This window comes from Nothobranchius furzeri, chromosome 16 (genome assembly GCF_043380555.1).
Source record: "Nothobranchius furzeri strain GRZ-AD chromosome 16, NfurGRZ-RIMD1, whole genome shotgun sequence".
NCBI classification, from domain to species: Eukaryota; Metazoa; Chordata; class Actinopteri; order Cyprinodontiformes; family Nothobranchiidae; genus Nothobranchius; species Nothobranchius furzeri.
Window position 1 is genome coordinate 32,598,658 of NC_091756.1, and position 15,870 is coordinate 32,614,527.

The window sequence follows — 15,870 nt, forward strand, 5'->3', positions numbered from 1 at the left end:
TAAATAAATTATCACTGAATATAAAAAAATTACTAAATAAACTAAATATGGAAATAAAAATGTAATAAATGGGGATCTCAAATACTGAAATTGAATGAGTGTCTGAAACTAAATTTCTTGGTGTTGTGATTGACTAATTTATCTTGGAAACATTATTTTAATTATATTAAAGGAAAACTAGCTAAATCTGTGGGTCTATTATATAAAGTAAAAGACTTTTATTAGGCTTAACATTTATTATATGCTCACTAATTCAACCTTACATGTCATATTGTATAGAAATAAGGGGTTCAACATTTACAGTTTTTTTCAATTGCTAAAACTCGAAAAGCAAAAATGAGGCACAATTTTCACAACCTCTACTTCTGTTCCCAATCGCTTGACTCATTTTATCACTACTTACGATTTCCTTATCATATCAGAACTCTGATTTTCCTCCTTTACACTCTGATGTCAATTTCACATTACCTTGCTGTCAAAACACAGCACACAATTTTCAGGTTTACACACACTTTCCACATAAATTCTCAAAGTTTCAATCAACAACACACAAATATTCAAATCTCTAAACTTTCGGGTCTGGCGAGCAATTTGCAATCAGGGACTGCAGCATAAAAGTAAGTTTCCACAAGGCTACCCAGGTGTATGAGTGGTTTCAGGACCACCCACGGTTTTCCATATTATACCTTCCACCTTATTCCCCCTTCCTCAATCCCACTGAGGAGTTTTTCTCAGCCTGGAGGTGGAAGGTGTACGAAAGGAATCCACAGAGCAAGGTCCCACTGCTTCAAGCCAAGGAGGAGGCTTTTAGAGATGTGGCCTTGAGGCCTGTCAGGGCTTCATGAGGCACTTGAGGCGGTACTTCCAGAGCTGTTTGGACCAGGAGGACATCGCCTGTGATGTTGATGAGGCCCTCTGGCCAGACAGAGACCGGTGGCATGATGCCCCATGATTATGCCACATGATTATGCTTGGGGGGGTTAACCGTAAAAATCAAATGTTTTGTTACAAAATTTGTGTGATGTCTAGTGTTTGTCTCAGAGAAAAGTGAGTGCTGTCATTCATTCAGTGTGTAATTCATTGTGTTCCCTTTCGACAATTGTGTTTTCAGTTTTGCTCTTCAGTGTTCTTTCCATGCTTGGTAGTGTTCACCCAAAGGCTACTTGTGTTTAAGCAATGAATGGTATGTGTGTGTGTGTCATGTGAAAATGTGGCTGTGTTTACCAAATGAAAACAAGTGTTCCATTTTGGGAACATGTTACGATATGTGGTGGCAGGGTTTTGTTGCAAAGGGAAGCCACGGTTTAGGAATTTGTGTGTTATGTTTGGGGTTTTGTGTGTGCAGTTTTGCAAGAAACGTACAGTTTTGAAAAACGTGTTTTAGCAATCGAAAAAAACTGTTAAACACACATACATGAAATAAAAAGTACTAAAAAAAAGCTATTTGACTTATAAATAAGAGTACTTATTATGCTCACACGGATCTATTGTTTTTTAAATCACAGATTATGAAAATTGAGGATCTATAATATTATAAAATTATGCTAATTATGTTTAGAGCTTGTCATGGATTTTATCAATGTGTTTATCAATAACCCATTTCCTGTAGTCGAAGAGAAAAAGGAGACAATGAACAGACAAGTCAAACAGTTATAACTGTGGCATAATGCACGAGGCAAAATGCCCCGAACATCTGGTCACAGAGTTTATACCAAGAGATTAGAAAGGAATGAAAGTGAGAGAGAGAGAGAGAGAGAGAGAGAGAGAGAGAGAGAGAGAGAGAGAGAGAGAGAGAGAGAGAGAGAGAGAGAGAGAGAGAGAGAGAGAGAGTATGACTACGTTTACATGCAGCCAATATCCGGGTTATGATCAGGTTAAGGTCGGTATTCAGGTTTCTGAGTTGATCAGAATAACCCGTTTACAAGCATAAATAGAAAGAATTACCCCTAACTTGCATAACCCGATTTAAATGCGGACGTTGGGGTAGCGTCAGGACGTATGGACTACGTCAAGACGCAATATGCGTCATTTCCGGTTCTTCTTGTTCCGGTATCCGTGAAAACAACAACATGTTTCCCATGTCTGTACTTTCGGCCGTCAACAAAAGACATAATGTTCATACTTTTCACTAGACCGATGAAGACAGAGGTTTCCTCGTCACTCCAAAAGTGTGGTGCTGTGCCGCAACTCGCCATGTTGCTCCCAACTTGTTTACTTCCAGTGTTCTGGTGCATACAAGACGTCTCGCTACTCAAAAGACCAAGATTCCTTGCGAACAGAGCATGCGCAGAACACACGCCTTGATGGGGATATCCCGATATGCGTTTACACGACCAAACATTCAGGTTAGAAAAGGGTTACCCCAGGTGTAGTAACCGGGTTTTGAAAAACCCGGTTATGAACATATCCGGGTTTTTGGCTGTGTTTACATGGCCGTGCGGAACCAGGTTATTGTGAATATTCGGGTTTTAAAAGGGTTACTGGCTGCATGTAAACGCACTCACTGTGTGTGTGTGTGGGAAGTCAAGAATGTGGGTGGGTGGGTGTGGCTTGTGTGGGTGTGTCTGAATAAATGAGCATGCAAAAAGGCATAGAACAATACATATTACATTCAGTTGATTGAATCAATGATCAAGAATTAATAAACATTAAATTTCCATAACATTCTCTCCTGTTTATCCGAATAGGATAACCAAACAAAGGAAAACAACTAAAAACAAAACCAAATAAGGAAAATAAAAAATAAGTAAAATAATAAGGAATTTTATCCACTTCCATAACTCGTCACCATTATCTATGAAAGCTACATCAGTCACGACTGAAGGAATAGGGAAGGGGTAAAACCAGGAAAGGTGATCATCTCGGTAGTCATAAGGACCAATTGGGTACAAATCAAGCAACTCAAGACAAAAATGATAAGCATCAAAAGAAGAAAAATTTGGTGGACGTTTTTGTGTTCATACATTTTGTCATTGTCAGATTGAGGGAATAAAAAGTAATTGATTAAGTAAGTAGGTTAGGTAAAATTATAAGATTTTGCTTCTGCCTAAACCTGTTCAGTCATGAAATGTTCAAAAGTTAATGTGATTAAATGGGGAATGTGTAGATACTAAAATGTACAAGTATATGAATATATATGTTTGTGAAGGTATGGAAATATATGGATTTATATCTATGACATGTTACTGTCTACATGAATTACTATTTTTGATGATGACTAAATAAAATTGATCATTCAATTAATTAATATCAAAACGGTTGTAGGTTTGATACATCTTTGAATGCTTTCAATTTGTGAAAAATATTAAAACTTGATTGAGAAACTCTGTTAATGATTAGTTTATCACATTTATACTGTTATGAAACTGCTTTAATGTCAAGTGAACAAAGCTTTACTTTGTCAAATTCAGTTCACTGCCGGTTACAATGAACTCTGTGATTGTTTGCAAGCTAACAAGCAGCCAGTGAGCTGAACTGAATGAAGTGTTTCCTGAGCAAAGAGCCTGTTGCTGTGCAAACAAAATGGAGTATATATATATATATATATATATATATATATATATATATATATATATATATATATATATATATATATATATATATATATATATATGAATATATATATATATATATATATATATATATATATATATATATATATATATATATTAATGTATATTTTTAAACATTTTCGAAATGCTTTTTTATATTTTTACAATTTTTATATTTTTTGTTTTTGTGAAGTGCCTCGTGATTTTTTATCTTGAGAGGCGCTATAGAAATGATATTTTCTTCTTCTTCTTCTTATTCATTTAAGGACCCCTTGGAGCTGCTCCAACATGTTGTAAACAAAGACTCAGACTGAATGCAGGATTACATGTGTTGTATATTTACATGTTATTTAGTTTTGTTGTAAATATTAAAATTATATTTAAAAAAATAAGGATTCTTTAAATTGTAAAATTGTGTAAAAATAAAATATTTGTCTTGTAATTATTTGTCTACTGAGCAGCTTTGTGGCTCATGTTATGTATCTTTAGTTTATATCCTTTTAAAACCTATCTGCGCGACTCTTTGAAAAAAACAACATTACCCAGAAGCAAAAACGCACATTACGTCATGGCGTCACGTTACGTTTGTTGTCGTTGGAGACGGCGGAGGCTGAAGCGGGAAGGAAATTACAGACAAGAAAAGTTAGATGTGGAAACTCTAATCTCACGGTGTCTGACAAACGGAGAAGGTCTTTAGATTTAGAATGGCCTGAAATCAAACAAACATAAATAGCAAGCGTTGTTCGGTAAATAAAACAACACTTCTCATTTTATGTACTCGTTCATTTTGCTAGCAAAACACAAGGTGAAGCATCAGTCCGCAGGTGGATATCTGACTGACGGTGTCCGATGGCCTCCAAAGGTAAAGCGAGCCTTTATGTTCTGAGTCTCTAGTTTTGAATGTAGTAAGCATGTGAAACTCTTATTGTACTCATAAGTATACAGTCGTTTAACTTGCTAATGTTATTTAATACTTTGTATTTGCAGGTTGGCAGCATCCTTACGTTAACATATTCAAACATGTCAAGGTAGAGAACTGGAAAAAGTCAGCTAAAGTCGGAGATGTCTCATCGCACATGGTAACTGCATGACCTCTCAGTGTGTGATGTTTATACTTTTATGATTCAGCAACCGTTTTTTGTAGACCTACAGATCTGCAGCTACTTTAAAGGTTACTTGCACCAGACTCTGAAACGATGCTGCATGTCTTGTTTGATCATTTTAAAACTGTATGTGACTTTCATCCCAACAACAAACCCGTCAGGACAAGACTCTAAAGTGTCCAGTGTTTTGGATCAAGGGGGTTAGTCCTACCAACAGCTACATCCTGCTTCCCAAGAACACCAACCACTCTCTGGAGCTGACTGGTCGCTACTTTTACCTTCTCTTCAGGCCTAGTCCTGGCAAATACTTTGTGGTCCACCTTGATGTCGCTGTGGAGGTATCAGACTTGATTATGTAATAATAATAATAATAATCAGTCTTCTAAAATAGACAGTTTATATTTTAGGCGAAGGTAAATATATGTTACTGACAGTTTAGAAGAAGAACAAATCTATAATAAAAATTATTTAAAAATATCCAAAAATTGGGAAATAAAGAAATGTAAGGAAAGGGAATAAGAAACTGAATAGGAAAGATGTAATCAGTGGATTCTGGGAAAGGCAGAATTGGTAGAAAAAACTGAATGAAGAGAAGGTAGTGATAAATAACCAAAGGCCATGCAGTTTACTTTGAAACCCACAAATTATCTAAATCATTTTGATTTTAACTGTTTATGCGACAGATCATTCAAATAGTTTGCTAAAGGGGTGCTCCAGTAGATCTAATGTGGATAAATCCAATTGATTTTACTAAATTCAAGCATGATTATTACAGCAAACCTGTTATGTCATGGCACAGTCACCAGCTTATATACCTGATGCTCTGTCTCGTGTGCTCATATTTGAACTGTAGGAAGGCCGAGTGGTCCGTATTTCCTTTTCCAACATGTTTAAAGAGTTCAAGTCCACACCTATATGGCTTCAGTTTCCTTTCTTGTGTGGTGCTGCAAAGGATTCAGCTTTTGACAGCACCTCCAGAACTGCAAAGCATGGTAAATCACATGCGCACAAGCCACTGTTTATATACTCCGTTTTAAATATAACTGGTGTCTTTTTGTGGTTTAGGTGTAGTTGGTCCAGCTCCCAGTTCAGTGCGTTGGACTTGTCTAATGATGGATCTGCAGTTCACACTCTCTGTCTACCTCAATCGCCACTACAGTCACCTGAAGAGCATCAAGCTTTGTGCCAACATGGCGGTGAAAAACATGTTTACCACTGACTTGCTTCTCGATCCGGGTGAGAATCAAAACTACAGTAAATAATAATAATAAGAGTTTTATGTTTAATTTGCTCAATGATCAACCACTTCTTTCATGTCTCTGAACAGGAGTGTCCTTTAGTCAAGCAAAGCAGAGAGGTCTTTCCTCCTCCCAGGGAACGGGTCCGATGCCCAGAGAGATGTCCTTCCCAGTACCCAGAGGAGGCTCCTGGAATGACCTCTATGATTACATAAAGTACTGTCACCTCATCACAGAACAAATATATGTATACTTTTAGAGGCAACACTTATTCTTTTAGACAAGTATGAAAAATGAGCTAAGAAAGTAATTCCTTCAAAGATAAAATTGCTGGCACACTTTTGAGATTAGTGAAGTGATTACGTAACTTCTTAAGTGTAAACCAATACAAAACAACCAAACAGAGATTACCTTTCAGATTTATCAGCTCAGATTTTAGATGAAAACTAAATATGTGATTTTGTTCTGCAGATTTCCATCAGAAGACACAAAGTTGCCATTTGACTCAATTCAAAAGGATGATCCAAGGCCAGCAGCTCGTAAGTACCGTAATTTCCGGCCTACAAGCCGCTATTATTTCCCTGTGCTCTGAAGCCTGCGGCCAATATCATGGTGCGATTCATGTGTAGATTTTTGTTAGCCAACAACCACTAGAGGCACTCTCCAGCAGTAAAGTGAGTCAGGCATGGTAAAACGTTATGCGCGGAAGAAGACGCTCTTTGATTTAAAGCGGCACGTTTACACATCAGACACAGCCTCGTCATGGAAAACACGCAGAGGGATGCATATGCCGCAGCTTACAAGTTAAAAGCGATCGGTCTGGCCGTCAAACAAGGAAACCGAGCCACTGCACGGGAGCTTGGCATAAATGAATCATTGGTGCTACGCTGGAGGCGGCAGCGGGAAGAACTCAATCAATGTAAGAAAACGACAGAAGCTTTCAGAGGAAATAAAAGCAGATGGCTGGAATTGGAAAACATTCTTGAAGACTAGGTGAACACACAAAGAGCAGACGGCCGAGGTGTTTCCACTGTTTCCACTGTGCAGATCATTACTAACCAGGCATGTTTTGTGTGCAGTTTTTATTTTCTAATCATCCGGGGCTTATTAATGCTGTGTCAGCGCTGTTCTTTTCTTCTAAACATGCATGCAAATTACCGGTAATAACGTGTCAGTGCTGTTTTTATTTTACAACCATTCAGAAATATGAATGCTATCAGTGCTGTTTTCTCTTCTAAACTTGCAGGCATGTTCACCCGTGTTTAAAATTCATTTTGCTGAATTTAAACAACAACGGAAAACCTCCGTGTAGCGTCTTTCTGTCTAATTATCTTCTGTTATGGCCATACATGCGCTCTGCATGTGGCTGCTGCGCCGCAGCTTGTATTTGAGTGTGGCGTGTGTGTGTGTAGAAAACCTTTTTTTCTACTGGTGAGGCTTATATTGAGGTGCGCTCTATAGTCCGGAAATTACGGTAATAGGAAATCATTTGCTGCTTTTTCACATACATTCTTAGTGTTTCATATTCTTGATCATAATAAAGCTTCCCGTCAATCTTTACTTTGCTGTGTGCCACAAACAATTTATCCCGCAGTCATTGCTTTTACTTTGATTTTGTGTTACGGATTGCGTTTGCTAAGGCCAATGGGGCTTTCAAGAAATCAGTATTTTGAGATCAACTGATGTTTTCCTGGACCATCTCTCCTTCTGATGCTGTTTACATTTTTAGTTCAAATAAAACCCTGCATGCCTGTGCATGGTCGAAGAAATACAATGAAAAAAGTCAGAAGTTTTGGGTGGAAGTTATTTTAGTTTTGGGTGGATGCTTTGTAAATATTTTTTACAGGAAGTGCCTCATGTGTACTGAGTCCACTGAGTGAGGAGTCTCACTGTGTCACAATCAGCAAACCAGGTCCGGACTATTCCTCCAGTCAGCAGGTCACCAATCCCGAACCAGTAAGATCACCCTGATGTCAAAACTTTGTGTTTGCATGAATATCTGTGTCCAACTTTTATGCTGTCAAAGCTGTTATAGCAAATTTGGAAAATAAATGAGCTTAAAACCTTTTTTGGGTGGCTCTGAACAATGTTCTAGCATAGTATGGCTATAAATATATTTTGGAGGTAAAAAAAAAAACTAAAACAGAAATAATGTATATTCTCTTGCATTTGTCTAAAACCTCCACCAATAACACTATCTGGTTGTCGGTCTCGCTGAACCGCCTCGCTTCCCTGGGTCCTCCACTTATTACACACATATGTATTTAACAACACAACACCACTGGTGTGAGAGGTTTGCGACTCAAAAATATCAGAGAAGGGGAAACAGCCGGCTGCTACCACTTCCACTCTAGGACAAACAACCCGAGTCTCAAAAACACCATTTGAAGTCATGGACAACAAAATACGTTTGGACCTAGAAAATGGTGACTGGTGTTTAGCGCCGTCTCGTTTCCTCTGTCAATGTGGGTTTCTGGTTCCGGTAGACCCAGATCCAGGGAAGATACCCAAGGTGGCGAGTGTCCGTGACCGTGTTTGCGTTCAACCACTAGCTTGTTTGCAGATTCGCCATAACAGCTGTAAATGATAAATATTGTATTATTTACCCCTGCACCCCCATTCTTCTCTTCTCAGTTCCCAGGGAATAAAGCCCCTGTGGTCTCCAGCTTGCCTGATTTGGGTGCTTCCTCTGCTAACCAGAAGTACCGCCTTTTCCACGACAATGTTCACCTTCAGGGTTCACTCCCCTCCAGTTCACACCCTCTCACATCCAGCCCACCATGTGTCACTGAAGATGGTGGGATTCATGTGTACGTTCATCCAGAGGATGATCTCGGCTCACAGGGAGAGGAGAGTGAAGAAGAGGTGATGCTAGAGTAACTAGCTTGTAAACGCACATGTGCATGCTCCTTTTTTGTAACTGTTGACTAAAATCCCCCCAAAACACTAACTGTTTCAGGTGGTGATCTGTCCAGTTCCACATCCTGTGTCTGTGTCCTTGTCAAAAAATATCAAACAGCAGGTAGGACAGAAGTGGGCTGAGAAACAACTGTTAATAAATACTCCAATAACTCACTGTAAAAAGCTTTTGTGTCACTTTTGTGAATAGAAGCTGCTCCCAGACCCAATCCTCAAGCTCCGACGAATCATCGGCTTTGGAGGAGCCACCAGTAGACACGTAGGCTTAATCTCTCCATGCTTTTTTCCATCTTGGGATGTTATGGATATCATAAATAAAACACTTTGAATTCAGCTCCTATAAATTATTAATAGCACTTCTTTATGTTGTTGCAGGCCTTGTGGACCAAATCAGGTGATGCGGTGGTGTATCCGTGTCACGCAATCATTGTCTCTATGAAGATTTCCTCCAGTGAGCAGAGGTTCTTTGTTGGACACACCGATAAAGTAAATGAGTTACAATTTCAGATTTTTGAAACATCCTAAATAAGGTTTTTAATGTTTTATTTAATTTCTGGATACACATTTTTATTTAATTCAGTGACAGTTTACAACCCGAGCTGTCGTGTTTTCTCTAGATTTCTGCTCTGGCCTTCAACGGCAGAACAACGCTGCTGGCGTCAGCTCAAATTGGCAACAACAGCCTAGTGAGACTGTGGAGCTACAGTGAAGGAAACTGTGTGACCATGTTCAGGAGTCATTCTCATTCCTTATCCTGCCTCAGGTAACTCTCTGCAGGAACACACTCTTGCGCAGTTATTCTGACTCAACAGGAAAGTCTGAGCTGACATTTTTCTGACTCTAATAATTTGTCTGCTTTCTTTTTCCACACTGCAGCTTCTCATACAGTGGCAGTATTCTCTGTGGAGTGGGTAAAGATAGCCACAACAAAACTGTAAATTGTAGATTTACTCAATATTAGACACATTTATTTGCATCTCTTTTATTATTAGCTTGTTTGGTAATGATTAACTCTTTTCCAGATGGTGGTGGTGTGGAACACCTTAAATGTTAGTAAAGGTGGAGAGGTGACCGTCTTAGCCAAAGCGCACACAGAGGTGGACATTGGCACCATGAAAGTGGCCTTTTTTGACGATACCAGGTGTCTTAATTTATGAATATTTTTATTATGACAAACAAGGAACGCGTGCAGATTTAAGATCGATTTGATCAGTCGATGTTCTTGTTCATTTGAGATCGACTTCTTGCTTTCCAGGTATGTTTATTTTTTCTCTCCCCTGCTGCTACATTTAATATATTAAATACATTTACATGATTTTATTTATGGGTAACAAATTTAGCTGGAGAGGTGTGCGAAGCAGCTGGGATGAGAATCGGCTCTTCTAAATCCATGACCAAAGAGTAGAAGGCCTTCTTGAGATCCTGCCTCAAGTGGAAGAGAATTATTCACGAGTGGATGGAGCGTGAGATCGATGGGTGGATTGGTGCTGCAGGTGTTGTACCGATCTGTCGTGGTGAAGAGAGAGCTGAACCGGATGGCGAAGCTCTTGATTTACCGGTCGAGCTACGTTCCTAACCTCACGAGCTTTGGGTAGTGACCAAAAGAACGAGATCGTGAATACAAGCGGCCCAAATGAGTTTCCACCGCTGGGTGGCTGAGCTGTCCCCTAAGCCTGGACAACACTGTGTTTTTGCCGTTGCACAGGATTGCTCATGCAACACTGTGAGGTCTCTAGAGAGGTGGCGTACTGTACGGTGCAAGATTTTAGTGCGCCAAACTGCACGACAGCTCGCTCAAGCTGGACATGTTATGAAAAGCATGTCACTAATAGCAGACAGCTAACCAAAACAACAATGCTGAAAAGAGAACAAAAACGCTGCTTTTAACACTGCTTTTTGTAGACTCTGAGCCGAACTTCAAAATGGTGTTGTCCACATGTTCCGGCGTGAAGCTTCCACTGCTCTTGTATTGTACTCCTGTCACTAGTTGTTCACGTAAATCTCTGGTTATATTTTCATTGGCTGATTGCAGATGGGAGTCCTAGGTTTTGAAGGCTGTTGGAGGCTGACTTTGGTTGTGAGATGGCTCATTAGGCTGTCGCAGAGCTGGTCACGCTGGACAGCCACGGATTTGCAAATCACCCTCACATTCACCGTTTTTTGTCATGATTCTGTTCACGATGAGGGATTTGTCTAGGATGGTTGAAAAATGCACAGTGTGGTCCAGGCTTTAGAGATAGGATGAGTAGCTTGGTCATCTGGGAGGGGCTTGGAGTAGCTGCTCCCCCACATCGATAGAAGCCAGTTGAGGTGGCTCAGGCATCTGATCAGGATGCCTCCTGGATGCCTTCCTGGTGAGGTTTCCTGTGCACGTCCAGATGGGAGGTCCCAGAACACGCTGGAGGGACTATGTCTCTCAGCTGGCCAGGGAACGTCTTAGGATTTCCCCAGAGGAGCTGGCCCAAGTGGCTGGTCAGAGGGAAGTCTGGGCCTCTCTGCTTAGGCTGCTGCCTCCGCGACCCGACTTTAAATAAGCGGACTATGATGGATGGATGGATGGATGGATTGCTTGATGGAATTTAAGCTAAATAATAATCAACAGGCAGAGATTTATGAGAAAATTTAAAAACTCTGAACTCTTCTGTGGCTTTTCTGTCTTCAGGATGGTCTCGTGTGGGCGTGACAATATTCGTCTGTGGAGGGTGCGGAATGGGACACTGCGCTCCTGTCCGGTCAACCTGGGTGAATACCACTCGCTGGATTTCAGCGATGTGGCTTTTGAGGAGGGAAGCCCCTCGGACAAGTATTACGATGATCGTACACTGTGAGCAAACATGCTGATTCATTCAGAATTTCTCATTTTAATCTGAATGAATTTAATTAACTTGTTTTATTTTTCTGTTGTAATTGTCCTCTGACAGGTTTGCCAGCACTCGGAGTGGTCATATATTTGAGATAGACTACAGCAGAGTTGTTATAAAAAACGTGAGGAAGTTGTTGCCCGCTCAGCAGCAGCATGCAGAACGCAGGGAGAAACTGACCTTTAACACAGGTGGGTCCATCATCAGGGTTCTGGTAACGATGTGTGTTTTAAGGTACAAAGATCTTTGATAACATCAGGGTGGTGTGTGAGCATACGGCTGAAATATAAGGATTTATGTAGTGAGGGTGTGTTATTTGTCATGTTTCTGTTTATGTTTCAACAATGAGATTTCTCAGCAGCCATGTGTCACACAGGTTTGTGTGTTTGTGTTCCAGGTCCAGGAATCCCCATCAACAGCATCAGTGTGTCTTCATCATTCTGTGCCACGGGCTCTGAAGATGGCTTCCTGCGGCTCTGGTCCCTGGATTTTTCTGCTGTCCTTTTAGAAGCTGGTAGGGACAGCGGAGTGGGGATGGGGCTGTTCTACCTGCATTAGATTAACTCAACTGTTGCTCGTCTTTCCTGCTTCCTGCTCTGCAGGCAGTGACTGTTCTTCTGGGTTGTGATTCTTCTCCAAGCAGTAGAGTGTCTGGTTGCATTTAAATAAACTCAGCTGGAAAAGTCCATCAACAAATGAAACAACTGCCTTGTTGCAGCTATAAATCCCATCAGGCTCATTCTTTAAGTGAAGCATCTTTCTGACAGTTTCATAAACCTTTGAACATGACGTAAATTGTATAGTTGTAATGAGTAATGTCGATTAAGAAAACTAAAAATGATGCAACTGTCAGTAATTTTGCTCAAATATCTAAAGGTTTGTGTTGTTTTTACAAAGATAAATAAACTTATGGAAGATCATTTGGCCGAGACATATGATAAGATGAATGAATTACAGATTGATGAGGCTTAAAAACAAGACATTAATAAATCCAACAGGGAATTATTTAGTCATGGCAAAAGCAAAGTTACACTCCTTTGATTCTGATGTTTCACATATGAGGACAATAAAGCTCAAACGTCTAGAACTAGGTTTAATTAAACCTGAGATATGTTGCTTTGTAGAAATCTGTAAAATATTTCTGTTGTGTGTTTTTGATTAACAATGCTCACGGGTTCCGCTTTTCTCAGCCTTTAATCTGCACACTGGTGTCTGTAGAGTCTGAAATCCAGCTCTTGGGGTTTTGTGGTTTTCCTCTGTGTTACTTGGTCTGACTTCATTGGGATTTTCACTCATGAGTAACCGTCTTGAATGTTTTCCACTTGTGTAGAATCTTTCTGCTGCAGAGCGATGGACTCCAAGTGGCCTTGATGGTCTGCACCAATTCCTTTTTAAAGATCTTTCTCCCAGCTGGTAGTTTGTTAACACACACTTGTATGCTCCAGACCAGAAAACTGCAACAAGTGTCTAGTTATTTGGAAGTGTATTTTGGCCTATCGAACTATAAAAGGCTTGTCTGTTTATCTGATGTTGTTTCACCTGATTGTAGCACTTAAAGTCATACTTAGCAACTTTTTCATGATTTTAATAATTTTCTTGAGCCAGTTTGTGCTAAAATGACCCTTTACAGGGTTATTGAAAGGCCACCTTTTGCCCTCTGTGGCCAGAATACTCCACTTGCAACTTCAGAATGGCGGGCTGCCTTCTGTCGGACTTGGAAAAAAATGGAGCTGACATTCCTGGCATAGCGGTCTGGTTCTAGCACGTTTCCTGCATGTTTTAGATCATGAACACAGCTGATTTGTTTCATTTAGACACTAATGAAGGCTGAGGAGACGTTTCAGCTGTTAGATTAAGGTACACACAGCGAGGAGATGGGTTTTGCTTTCGATTTGATCACAGGTAATTAATAACAGACATGAGAGGGTGCTAAAAGCAAGCAAAACTGCTAAGTTTGTTTCAATCAGAAAAAGCACATTTAGGGATCAAAACACCTTTTTTAGTGACCTGGCCAGGACTGTCAGGATTTAGGAGCAGGAGGTTAGGACCCAAGATGCAGAAAACCAGATGAACGAGGCAGGAGGTGGATGATGAAAATAAAATCCTTTATTAGGAGTAGTCCAAGAAGCAGGGAGCCCAAACCAAAAATAACAAAAATCTAAACTGAGTAAAAAAAAACTTCAGAGACCTAGAAACACTGGAATCACTAGAAGCTAGGAACAGGAACGAGACGAGGCTGACAAGAACAACAAGCAAACATTAATGGACCGACAAGAACACAGAGACAAGGAGGGCTTATATAGACAGGGAGGAGCAATTAGGGAAACAGGAAGCAGGTGTGTGGAGTGAGGCTGGAGGGAAGGCAGGTGACAACAATTATCTGGATGGGGAAGAGAACCAGTGGAGGGCAGATAAACCTAACACTATGTAAAACACAAAACTAAACCTAAAGACTAAGGGAAGAACTCACACAAACACATACACATACTGAGACACACAAACTATGAACTGGGGAACAAGAGGCTGTGGCTATAACTTAAGACACACAACAGAGATGCAGACAAAGGACACATGAGGGCGCCATGAAACACAAAAGGGAATCCAGAGAGGGATGGAGAAACATTAGGAGACACATGGGGAAAGACGCAGACAAAGGACACATGAGGGCGCCATGAAACACAAAAGGAGAACCTGGAGTGGGAACTGGAGGGCTGGGGAACAAAGGGACACAGAACATGACAGTACCCCCCCCCTCAAGGGCGGATACCAGACGCACAAAACCAGAACAAGACAAAAACAGAAACAAAAGACAAAGACAAAACAGGACACGAGAGACCACAGGGCGGGAGAGGAGGGCCCGGACCAAAAAACAACCCACAAGGGTGGGCGAGGAGGGTCCAGGGACCAGGGGACTCTGGGGGGCCGGCAACGGGGAACCAGGAGATGGGACCGGAGAAGTCTAGGGGGCCGGCGACGGGGAACCAGGAGACGGGACCAGAGGAGTCGTGGGGGCCGGCGACGGGGAACCAGGAGGCGGGACCTGAGAAGTCTAGGGGGCCGGCGAAGGATCTCTGGAGACGGGGATTGTGACTGGAACACTTGCATCTGGGAGACTGGAACTAGGAGACCTGAGAGTTGGGAGACTGGAAGACTTGTGACAGGGGAGAGTGGGACACTTGAGACTTGGGGAGAGTGGGACACTTGAGACTTGGGGAGAGTGGGACACTTGAGACTTGGGGAGAGTGGGACACTTGAGACTTGGGAGACTTGAGACGGGGACATGGAGACGTCCACTTCAGAGCAGGGGCCCGAGACGTCCACTTCAGAGCAGGGGCCTGAGACGGGAGGCGTCAACCTCCGGCCTGGAGGCATTGACGTCTGGACCGGGGGCTCGTGGACGGGCTGGACGGGGGGCTCGTGGACAGGCTGGACCGGTGCGACCTTCAGAATCACCACTGGAACTAGAGACAGAAGAGACATCAGACCAGAGGCGACGTCGTCAGACGAGCCGACATCAGGGGAGGCGACGTCGTCAGGCGAGCCGACATCAGGGGAGGCGACGTCGTCAGGCGAGCCGACATCAGGGGAGCCGACGTCGTCATCAGGGGAGGCGGCGACGTCATCAGGGGAGGCGGCGACGTCATCAGGGGAGGCGGCGACGTCATCAGGGGAGGCGGCGACGTCATCAGGGGAGGCGACGTCATCAGGGGAGGCGGCGACGTCGTCAGAGGGGACGTCATCAGAGGCGACGACTTTGGACATGTCGTCATCAGAGGCGACGACTTCGGAACAGGAAGGGGCGTCGACTTCGGAACAGGAAGAGCCGTTGACCACCATCGACTTCGGGTCCAGATGGATGGGCTGGACCGGAGCCTCTTGGACAGGCTGGGCCGGGACCTCTTGGACCTCATCAGTCAAAGCAGGACGCGATGCGACCCTCGGGACCACCGCTGGAGCAGGACGCGATGCGACCCTCGGGACCACCGCCGGAGCAGGAGGCGATGCGACCCTCGGGACCACCGCCGGAGCAGGAGGCGATGCGTCCACCGGGACCACCGCCGGAGCAGCAGGCGATGCGTCCACCGGGACCACCGCCGGAGCAGCAGGCGATGCGTCCACCGGGACCACCGCCGGAGCAGGAGGCGATGCGTCCACCGGGACCACCGCCGGAGCAGGAGGCGATGCGTCCACCGGGACC

General features: G+C 42.5%; 1 protein-coding gene across 5 annotated transcripts in view; it reads left to right on the forward strand.

The window, feature by feature from the left end:
- Window positions 1-4,144: 4,144 nt before the first annotated feature.
- The window catches only part of wdr90 (WD repeat domain 90), a 39,494-nt gene continuing 27,768 nt past the window's right edge, over window positions 4,145-15,870 (forward strand). For 4 of the 5 annotated variants that reach the window (XM_015963396.3, XM_054749148.2, XM_015963397.3 and 1 more), the window contains exons 1-18: window positions 4,145-4,413; window positions 4,539-4,630; window positions 4,816-4,992; window positions 5,508-5,646; window positions 5,720-5,890; window positions 5,982-6,108; window positions 6,364-6,431; window positions 7,739-7,848; window positions 8,527-8,757; window positions 8,852-8,914; window positions 9,002-9,070; window positions 9,187-9,297; window positions 9,429-9,574; window positions 9,688-9,745; window positions 9,834-9,952; window positions 11,474-11,635; window positions 11,733-11,863; window positions 12,070-12,186. In XM_015963396.3, the coding sequence (XP_015818882.3) occupies window positions 4,401-4,413; window positions 4,539-4,630; window positions 4,816-4,992; window positions 5,508-5,646; window positions 5,720-5,890; window positions 5,982-6,108; window positions 6,364-6,431; window positions 7,739-7,848; window positions 8,527-8,757; window positions 8,852-8,914; window positions 9,002-9,070; window positions 9,187-9,297; window positions 9,429-9,574; window positions 9,688-9,745; window positions 9,834-9,952; window positions 11,474-11,635; window positions 11,733-11,863; window positions 12,070-12,186 (2,104 nt within the window). In that variant the 5' untranslated portion in view covers window positions 4,145-4,400. The remainder of the gene's footprint in view (window positions 4,414-4,538; window positions 4,631-4,815; window positions 4,993-5,507; window positions 5,647-5,719; window positions 5,891-5,981; window positions 6,109-6,363; window positions 6,432-7,738; window positions 7,849-8,526; window positions 8,758-8,851; window positions 8,915-9,001; window positions 9,071-9,186; window positions 9,298-9,428; window positions 9,575-9,687; window positions 9,746-9,833; window positions 9,953-11,473; window positions 11,636-11,732; window positions 11,864-12,069; window positions 12,187-15,870) is intronic. The other variant, XM_054749147.2, reaches the window with a different exon arrangement.